Source organism: Aplysia californica, unplaced genomic scaffold (genome assembly GCF_000002075.1).
Source record: "Aplysia californica isolate F4 #8 unplaced genomic scaffold, AplCal3.0 scaffold00323, whole genome shotgun sequence".
NCBI classification, from domain to species: domain Eukaryota; kingdom Metazoa; phylum Mollusca; class Gastropoda; order Aplysiida; family Aplysiidae; genus Aplysia; species Aplysia californica.
The window spans coordinates 715,490-726,113 of record NW_004797593.1 but is presented as its reverse complement, the minus strand read 5'-3'; the positions used below and the strand labels follow the sequence as shown (position 1 = coordinate 726,113).

Here is a 10,624-nt window from a genome sequence, read left to right as displayed (position 1 = left end):
TTCCACCCATCTCGACTTCCTTCCTTCCTTCCACCTCCCCTCAACTTCCAATATACCCCCACTTTCATCCACAGGTTCCCTTTCTCCACTCATCACAACTTCCACCATTCCTTCCTTCCTTCCACCCATCTCAACTTCCAACACATCCCAAGACTCCCTTCCTCCACCCATCTTGACTTCGTGCCTTCCATCTCCCCTCAACTCAAAACATCCCCACCTACATTCATAGACTCCCTCCCTTACCCCCACCTCAACTTCCAATTGATCCCCAGACTCCCTTCTTCCACCCATCTCAACTTCCTTCCTTCCTTCCACCTCAACTTCAACACACCCCCCCCCACTTTCTTCCACAGGTTCCCTTTCTCCACCCATCTCAACTTCCTTCCTTCCTTTCTTCCACCCAACTCAACTTCCTTCCTTCCTTCTATCCTTCCATCCACCCCCACTCCCACACATCCCCGACTTACATCCATTTTCAGCTTCTCCACCTCTGTGAGAGTCTCCTGGTAGTCCCCGCTCAGTTTCTCCAGCTCCATCAGTCTGTTGGCCGACAGCTCCTTGTGTTCTTCCAGCTCCGACAGGATCTCATCCAGCTGAAGACACAAATAGACTCGCCTTTAACCCTATCCGTACGTCAAATTTTACTATCATATCACCTGGGGAACTCTGTGCCACCACTTTCCAAAAGGAAATTTACTCATTAACCCGATCCGTAGGCTTTGCATAGCAGTCTGTCAAAATGATTTCTTTTTTTTTTTTAGAAATACTGAAAGTTTCAAAGAGATTTTCGTACTAGAAGTATTCTAAAATGTGAAGAATACAACCTCGGGGGTACAAAATGACACCAGGGCGTACGGATAGGGTTAACTCTTTCAGTACGTAAGGATTTCCTCAATTTAACGCACCCACTTTAAAGGTGTTCCCTTAAAACGGCTTTACTTCTGTCATTAATAAATTTGTTTGTGTTAGAACTAAAACTGTTCACAATTGGACAGAGAATCACAATAATATGGGTGATATAGGCAATAAAAATAGCATAGGATCAGATGTAGGTTTTGTGGATTACAAAATCGGTACCCAAAAATGCCAATTAAGTGGCAATCCGGGATCAACGAGTTAACCTTATTCTTCTTTAGTAACCTTTAAGCATTCACATTCTTTTGTCCTTGAGCACGATAAGATAGTGAGAGTAAATTCTGACCTGAGATCTCTGCTCTGGCACATTCTTCTCATTAGAAATGAAAATGAGGACACTACTTAAGATCAGCAGTAATTTATTTTTACTACCACCAAGCTAAGCATTGAGGAAATCACATGAGAGAAACAAGACTGGTGCTGTTATTTTTTACTGGCCAGTTTTGGTCACATTAGATGTTAGTCTCTGGGGGGGGGATTCATTTTTCTCAGCCAGTTAGACCAAACCGAACTTGAACATGCACTTCCACCAGAATGAAGAAAGAAATACTTTTTTTAAAAACGTGTGCACCTCCCGACCACTTTTCTCAGAGCCAAACAACATATATAATATACGACCTCCCTTCCACCCACCTCAACTTCGAAACGTCCCCACTTATACCCTCAGAATCCCTTCCTCCACTCATCTCCTCAACACCCAGTACTCACCCGCCCCGTGGGCACGCCAGGCACATTCTTCAAGCCTGAGATGGGGAGGTTGCCCGTGGTCTCCTGGTAGAACTGCAGCTTCTCCGTGACCTCCTGCAGTCGGCGCTCGGTGCTGTCGCACTTGTTCTCCGACTTCTCGTACATGTACTCAAGGTCATCCACTTTGTTCTTAAGCTCCGCAATCTCGGTCTCAGAGGCTGTCAGTTTGTCTTGAAGCTCAGAAAGCTGCACACAACAGGAATGACGTTAATATAAACATTCATCTCCATGTCATACAGATACTTATCTTTAAAATTAAGCTGAGGCAAATTCCATAAATAGGCCTAAAACAGTTATAATGACAATGTAATAAGCTGTCCCCATGTCATAATAATACTCATTTAAAGTGGGTGGTTGGCAAGGGCTCTGGTGTGGTTTGCTCCTTCTTTCCTATCAAACAACTATCGTCTTTATCTCCCCTCCTTCTTTTCTGTGATTGTTATTCTCTTGTAACACCTCTAATCTTTAGCACTTATGTGACCTAATTGTGTTGCAAGTGCAATAAAATGCTTACTAAAACTAAAAACTTATTTAAACATTTAGTTCTTCACATTGATTTAGTTTTAGTTTTATTAAGTGTTTGATGGCACTTTCATATGATAAGGTAATATAAGTGCTGAAGATTAAAGGTGTTAAAAGAGAATAACAATAAGCATACTTATGACATTTTTGGGGTTTTAGTAAGAGTTTTTTCAGCTCTTGCAAGACAATAAGGTCGCATAAGTAAAAAGAAAGAGGAGAAACAAAGACGACAGATGATTAATAGGAAAGAAGGAGTAAACTACACCTGAGCACCCGCCAACCACCCACAAACAAAACAGCTGGGCGTGTGAAATGACAATGACATATGGACACCAAGGAATAATGCGGCCGGGGGGGGGCAAAAGTGTAGCTATTTACCTGCAAGGTGTTCTCGTGGTGGCGCTGGTGTAGCTGTGTAACCAGATTGTGCAGCTGTTTGGTCTCCTGCCGCAGGTCAGCCAGCTCCCCCTTGACCACGTCCTTCAGGCTGGGCTCGGGCACAGACTCGGTCGCCTCCTCCTCCTTCTTCTCCTCGCTTGATTCTTCCTCTGGCTTGCTGGTCTTCTCCTCACTCTCTGTACACAAAAACAAACAAAAAAGCATCGGGATAACAAACATACCTTTCCACAACATCAATTGACCGGAGAAAAACATTTCCACGACATCAATTGACTGGAGAAAAACAGTCCCCAAAAATAAACATTTTCATTTTCATAAGTAGTAAACCCCTGAAAAACTATAATACCCTAACTGAAAGAGCTGCAGAACTGGCCTACCATAGAAAACTGCATCTCCCCTTGGCACTTAACGACGGCAACAGAGGATGAAAAAGAAAAGTAAATTAAAGTAAAATAGCAAAACTGGCACAGTGTAAAGCTTGACACAATAGCTTTTAATTACTTAAAAAATCAAATAAAACAGACACCAATTCAGATTTTAGATACAGACATAATCAAACAAACCAAAGAAGGAAACAAAAAAGAAACCCCCAACCAAAGTCACCCATGTGAGTTTGGTCCCTGAGACTGATGGAGAAACCTTGACAGTGAGAACACCCCCCCTCCCCCCCAAGACAATTCCGTCTGGTACTCACCCTCTTCTTTCTTTTCTTCCTCTTTTGACTCTTCTTCTGGTTTCGGTGTCTCCTCCAGCAAAGACTCTTTCTCTTGCTCCACCTGCAGGTGAAAACAAAAGGAAACCAAAGTGAGAAATAGAAAAACATAATCCACAGAGAAAAATATTTACTCAACGAAAGATAAAAGTAGCGGGAGATTTTTAACAGAAAGGAACTTATGACACATACAGAAAAAAAAGTTAGCAGCAAAATACTCAAAGCATGCAATCAGATCTTACCCCCCCCCCCCCCCCACAAGTTAACAAATGAAGACAAAAAAGCAACAATATCATCATTAATCTTTTGGGATTCACCAGACAAATCAAAAAAGTTTTGCTAAACTTTGTTTCAATCAACTTTCTCAATCAAAAACAGGCTGTGGGCTCTCTGTTCAGTCTTTCTTCTAAAAAATAAACATGATCTGTTTTTTCTCAAACTAGACTAAAGGATCATTCTAATGAATCTCTATACTAAAGACAAAAGAAAATAACTTCACCTGACTTTACTAAACTCAAAACAAAAAGACTTTCTGAAAAGTGTTTTGTTTTAGTAAGGTTTTACGGTGCTCGCAACTGCAAAAGGTCATACGAGCGCCAAGGGGTGGATGTCAACAGAGAAGTCCTTACAGAGAATCAGACTTACTCTGCTCACCTCTCTAGCCACAACAGCACAAAGTATTCTTCGAATACCAAGGCCACCCGGAAATAGCAGTTCATAAGAGTGACAAACATACAAAAGAAGTAAAGGAAAAAATTGCGATAGCAAGGATGAGGAAAAGAAGTGTGAATAGGGACCTCATGCTTCGAGGAAGTTTTATTTCCTATAAGTCGCGGCACAGTACAACCTACTATTTCCCCTCCCCCCACCTCACCTTGTCCTCCATTGCATGGTGCAACTTCTCGTTTCTCTGCAGCATGCGGTCAAAGGCCTGCAGGAGCTTGCCGATGGCGCGCTTGGAGAACTCGACTCTCTGGCCCAGCTTCTCCTCCAGCTCCTGCTTGTCCCAGGTGGACAGCAGTGTCAGGAAGGAGGTCAGCTCGCTGCTCTCGTCTGAAAGAAACCACAGAGACAATGTACACTAGGGCCGAAATAAACCACAGAAACAATTTAAACTAGGGTCTAGCACTGTGATGGGAAGGACGGGCTCGCAGAAGGGAGAAAAAAAATCGCTGCTCTCGTCTTTAAAAAATTACAGAAACAATGTACACTAGGGCTGAAATAAACCACAGAAATGATTTAAACTAGGGTCTAGTATTACGAGAGGAGGGAGGGGTTCGAATGCTGCTCTCGTCTGAAATAACCCACAGAAACAATTCACACTAGGATCTGGTACTGCAAGTGGAGGGAGAAAAGGGTTATACTCTTCTGCTGCATGGCATCTTCATGTCTTTACTGTTGCCAACACAGGCTGTTCAGGAAGCTACTTCAGGCTACTGCTCTATTGCTGCACAGGTTAAAGAGATCCTACACAATATGTACCTGAATGATAGTTCATGAATCACATCTTGACCAAAAATGATGACATGTCTTGCTACTCATATTTTCAAGCGCACAGCTCACAGCAGTCACAGGACTTTTTAAAAAGTCCATATTTTGGTGGCCAATAACATCACATCAATACATTTTTTGTGGCTCGAGTTACACCAAAAGCAAACCAAATGAACCTCTCCTCACCGATGTTTAAAATCCGAACCTGTTCCAGGCAGCAAGAACTTACGTCAAAGGAAATGTACAAAAGAAAAAAAAAACGATCCAGAGGATAAGATCTCCAGCCTAGCTAAACCATACACTATATCCCAAAGAGGATAAATACAATAAGTACAGGTAAATTAAATATTACCAAAAAATTGAAAAATTAAAGTCATCGAAACAATGATGTAAGCATTGAAACAGGAGAGAGTGAGTCACATACTTTTGGTCTCTGTCTCGTCCGAGGTCTCAGCATCAAAACGTTGCAGCAACACTCGCACATCTTCATCCAGCTGACAGTAAGAAAAGGAAAGAAAATGACTATTATTCAATAAGTTTTTTTTTTAATGCACCAAAGTCACAACATACAGGATAGTTTGAAACTAGCAATCCTCAACTGTCAAGAAATTCAGATCATCAGAGAAGCTCGGAGAAATTCTTACCAAGTTCTCATGGGAAACCATGCTAAAGCAAATTTTATTCCACTCAGCAAGATAATTTCAGAAAAAGCCCATTCCAACCACCAGAGAACTTGATCCTTAAACCTCTACAGAACCTATGTTTTATCTCTGTACAAAGTTCAGGCTTTTATTTGACTAAAGAAAAGCACATTAGACACAATATTATTCCCTCTGGGATTACAAAGTATTATCTTATCTTAATAGCGTTCTCCAACCACCCGCACTTTTGGCTTTGAGATAATTTTTTCTTTAACTCAATTTGAAAAGAGAGCTTTCGATATGACAGAACGGTCCTGTCAGCACCCACCTGATTCCAGTATCTGTTGACGATCATGAGGACGGCATCATCAGTGCGCTGTCGGTTTTCCAACTGCTCTATACGTTTTCTCAGCTCTGTCTCCGCCTTTTTACGCTGTTCAATTCGTTCCGCCAGTTTCTTGTTTTGAAACACCAGCACTTTCAGGTCAAGCTCTTCCTGCATTCAGGGAAACAAAAGCACTATTAAGTAACGGTTTAACACAGTGGAATCCAGATTTTATCAAGATGTCAAGATCAGTTAAAACCTGTAGCAATAATAATACGTTTCATTATAAATTTCCATTTTACAAAACTTTTATATGTTTTTTCCAGAACTTTTTGTCCTACAACAAGTACAGGAAGACTGAAATCTATGCATTTAATTTACTTATAACAAATGAGACAAATACCAACCTCAAAAAGATAAAAAAGAAAATAAGATGGAGATGGATGGATATACTTCAAAGTAACAATGTGTTATTATAAAATCATCTCGCACTGAAAACTCACCTTTTTAATACAGCAATTAATTTCCAGAAGAAATAATTATAAGCATGGTCCATTAAAACATTACAGAAAGCCCATATTACTTAGCACCGAAATTTAAGATAGTGACATTATAAGTGAACTATACCAGTGAGTAAATTTTCCCCAGCTGGAGACTGTCGTAGGGGACTGCCATTTTCTTGGCCGCTGGTGCTCCAGAGGAGCTGGCAGAATCCTCCGCTGGCCGTTTGGACATTTTGCCTTTTTCCTGTGCACTTCCTCAAATAAATTTCAAGACTTCCATTTTTTATCTGTAAATACAAACATAAATTTTGGTTTAGCACTTTATTAAGATATTAAGACCACTTTAATTTTATACTTTCACACTGCAATTTAACTAACATCCAAAATTTAGTAAGTAGATCTAGTGAACAGATTGCAATCATGAGAATATTCAAAATTGCAATTTGACCTGCTGGCTGTAACCATTGTGCTTTCTATTCTCTTTGGCTTTCACACAATTAGCCTGCTTAATCTGCCACTGTCATACACAACAGACAAAAGAGTAGATCAGAACACACTGTCGAAAAAATTGAAAGCCCACTGCCAGTGATAGCATGAAACACCATGTCAATTTTAATATAAAGATAATTATATGCGCAGATAACTCAATTCATTAATAGTGCACATTTTTAAAATGATATACCAATATGGCTTAAAAATATGCACACATGTCCGTTCTGAAATTAAGCCCAATTATTTGTGATGCTTGTCTAATTAACAGCATCACGTTCTGCAGCCATGACAGGGAGGCATTGCGCTGCCAAGAGCGAAATGCTCGCAGCTAAAAGGATTTGAAAACAACAACAACATGCAGCCATGACGTCATAGCAAGTTTAGCAGCATGCAGCACAGAGTTTAGCAGTGTTTCCCTTTCTGGCTTTCATTCCACACAAAAACAAGGATGATGCCGCAACAATTTTTTAAAAAAATACCATAGTTTAACTTGGAATTTCACAAAACAGCCTCTAATATTATACATAAAAATTTAACCCATCTGCAGGTGTTCTGCAGAGTGATTAAATGCACACTTTTTAAAAACAACTACCACAAAGTAACCCGCTAGTAACTTCATTTTTCATTTTAAAATTCACTGACGGAAGTCTGCAAAGTGAAGATCAATCTCTCTCTTCTCATCGCCCCCAAATTAGAACACACAACAAAGTCCAGTCGACAAAATGGAGGATAGACAGACAATCACAAGCTTGCTCGCAGCTAGATTTAGTTTTAGTAAAGTTTTTACGGCGCTCGCAATTAGGTGATATGAGCGACAAGGGGTGGATGTCAACAGAGAAGTCTAAACAGGGAATCAAGCTTCGACTATCAAGGCACCCCGGAAATAGTAGTTCAAAAGCGTGACAAACATACACAAAAGAAGTAGAGGAAAATGAAGATAGTAAAGAAGAGGAGAGAAAAGGCAGCAGTTCCCCCTATGCTGGTCCAGCACAGTATGAGTATGAGCATGACATTGATAAATCAGTCCGTATTTACAATTCTACTGTGCATAAGAACATGTTAACATCCTCCCTTTGGGAATGGCCTAAAGACGTTTCAGTCAGTAGCACTGCCCTGGTGGTGATGGGAGGGAGGGGGGGGGGGTAGATTTATACCTAATGTGTACACACAGGGTGACTGCCAAACCGCCTTCTCCATTTTCCAGGGCCATGTTACACAACAACAACGCACACGCACACACACACGTAATGACTCGAGTAAATCTATTCAGTGTGAGAGGTGTAAGAACTGTGAGAGGGCAAGAGGCAGTGACACTGAAAATCTGCCAGTCTTGAACAGAAAGCTACAATATTTTGTAATTTACTATCACCCAACAAAAGAAACGCGAACACTTCATTTCAATAACACGGCTTACAAGGTATGAAGGATCCCGATTCCACACAAGGCCTGCACCAACGCGCGCTTTGCAGAGGGCTCTAAATCTAATCAAAATTCTGAATTATTTGCTTACAGTTTTTGTCCTCTGGTGTTGTCTTCAGCCGCTCCCTCCCTCCCCCCAGTGTATCTCTAAAAAAAAAATCAATGATCCCTGCCCTACTCCATAGTCCTATACTCCGCAACGCTCAGACTTTTTAATGAACTTTGGCGACCCCAACAAACACCGGTGCTCACCGATGCCGTACCTTGTAGTGCCTCGCGTGAAGGTCCACTGACCTGTAACGTTGGCGAACCCGACAATCTAAAAATTGGACGAAGCTTGTATTTTCTTTTCCCCCCCCACACACACACACGAGTGACAGCATGGTGAAGAGTCCAAGTAATTATTAAATTTTATTTGCACGGTGACACAGCATTTATACTGTACAACCTGCATATTACAAATGTTGCGTTATCAGTTTATCTTCACTCAATTTCAGGGTGGGGTAACGAAAGCGAAAGTAGATCTTGATTTTCCCGATCAAGCCTTGGTGTCACATACACTTCCACCTGCCGCCATAGCCGGCTTTTCGCGTGAAACGTACTCTCGGACGGGGAAAATGTTTCACTTTCTTTGTTGTAGGAAAAGGTAAAATTGAAGATTAGCAGACCACCTGGCACCTGCATATTATGAGCTGTGTAAAAAAAAAAAGACAGATTCGTTCTAATACACAAGCCTGTGTCATCTCGATTGTTTACCAAGAAAAAGTTGTGTTGCTATGTGTAGAGCTGAGCATATGGCAACTTTTGATTCCATAGACCAGCGCACAATTCATTACGTAGATCTACGTCAAGACTAGCTTATTATTGTAATAATGATCAGTTGCCGAGGGGAAAAAAGACTGACGCGTATGCAACGTTCAACGACTGGACCGATAGTGCCCCCCCACCCCCCTCCCCGACACGCACACAGCCACACGTGTGCAGGCCGCCCATCCAGCCCCGACACACGCTAACGAGCCATCTTTAATTGCTTCTGATGACCTCTTGACAAATAAACATTTTAGAAGCGCTTTACTTTTCAGGCCGGCCTCAAATTCATCTTAAGATAAAAACTCGGCTCCTGCACAAAACGCCATTTTTGCCCGAAGTGATCCCGGTCTCTACCCAGCCTGAGGCAAGTCACGAGTGAGGCAAGACAGGAAGCCGGAGTCAAGAGTCACAGGAAGTCGGAAGTGATGTCATGCCGGACAAGAATCAGAGTCCGAATAACATTTTTTCATATTCGGAATTCGGACTCGAGTCCAAATAGTCACTTCGTTAAGATTAACCTTAGCAGCCCTCCAACTATTAGTTGGTAAGCAATGCATCTCAGATCTTGAGTGTGGGAGTAGCTAGACAGTGACGGCAGACTGAAAAGTAAAAAATTTCCATTCATTCTCCCTTCACTTTCACTTGGATGGACTGAATAAAGTCACTTTGTCTAGAATCTAGACAATTCTTTCAAAAGTCAAAAGAAGTATTTTAAAAGTCCTCATTGTCTGTAGCTTCTCTAGCTCTTGAGTGTAGACTTAAAGACCAGAAATGGGGTCTAGAATTAGAATCTTTTGTTGAAGACTTCAGAAAGAGTAATTTGTAGCCTAGTTTGTTGGCGCTTTCGCACTTCGATTTTTGCAATTTGTTTGCCCCTCCACTTCAAGTAAAAACGTAAAAGAATACAAGAAGATATAATGGACAGAAAGCTAAGGTAATTATCTAGATATCTATACCAAAAGGAGGGGGTCTGAGTTTTACATAGAAGGACAGTACATTCTAACCATCAACCACAACAAAAAGCAGAAACACTTACGAAGGTAACGTCGCCATCTTGAAATAAGCTGTTCCGTGGAGTGTCTCAGTACACAGAAAGCCTGTGGTGGGCAATTGCTTTGAAACTTTCACGTTCGAGCAAATTCAGTGCAGCGGTCGAGGGTATTTAGCCAGCACTGAGCTAGGCCTAACTGTTTCTCCATTATCTCCATTGCTCACAAATCATCACCATCATTATCTTCATCATTATCAAGTGCCAGATCTGCAACAGAAATTGGCGACCATGGTTTTCCATTCATTCCTTTGCTCGGGTGCTTCAAAAAAGCTACAATTTCCTATCTTTCTCGGTCATCATTATGTTTAGACCAAAGAGGTTGTTTTGGCTCTCAAAGCAGGTTGCTCTGGGTCTACCCCTGCCTCTTTTGCCTTCAATTTTTTCACTGAGAGCCAGATGTTCAAGGCCATGGTGCATATTCAACTGTCTCAGAAACTGCATCTGTCTTTTCCTGATTTGTATCAGCGAGCATGAAGCAATTCGTCCTCTATGAATACACTCGCGCAAACAGCACAAGCTTACACAATATCTATGTATCTAAATACCGTGCGTGTATGATATAGTGTTAATGCCCCCCCCCCCTCTCTCTCTCTCTCT

General features: G+C 41.5%; 1 protein-coding gene across 1 annotated transcript in view; it reads right to left on the bottom strand.

Annotated features, from left to right (window-relative positions):
* The window catches only part of LOC101847437 (E3 ubiquitin-protein ligase Bre1), a 24,524-nt gene extending 14,423 nt beyond the window's left edge, over window positions 1–10,101 (bottom strand). The window contains exons 1-9 of the mRNA XM_005102402.3: window positions 10,013–10,101; window positions 6,380–6,542; window positions 5,756–5,923; window positions 5,211–5,280; window positions 4,170–4,348; window positions 3,278–3,359; window positions 2,563–2,759; window positions 1,624–1,848; window positions 468–593 (exon numbers count right to left, since the gene is read on the bottom strand). Of these exons, the coding sequence (XP_005102459.1) occupies window positions 468–593; window positions 1,624–1,848; window positions 2,563–2,759; window positions 3,278–3,359; window positions 4,170–4,348; window positions 5,211–5,280; window positions 5,756–5,923; window positions 6,380–6,487 (1,155 nt within the window). The 5' untranslated portion in view covers window positions 6,488–6,542; window positions 10,013–10,101. The remainder of the gene's footprint in view (window positions 1–467; window positions 594–1,623; window positions 1,849–2,562; window positions 2,760–3,277; window positions 3,360–4,169; window positions 4,349–5,210; window positions 5,281–5,755; window positions 5,924–6,379; window positions 6,543–10,012) is intronic.
* Window positions 10,102–10,624: the final 523 nt, after the last annotated feature.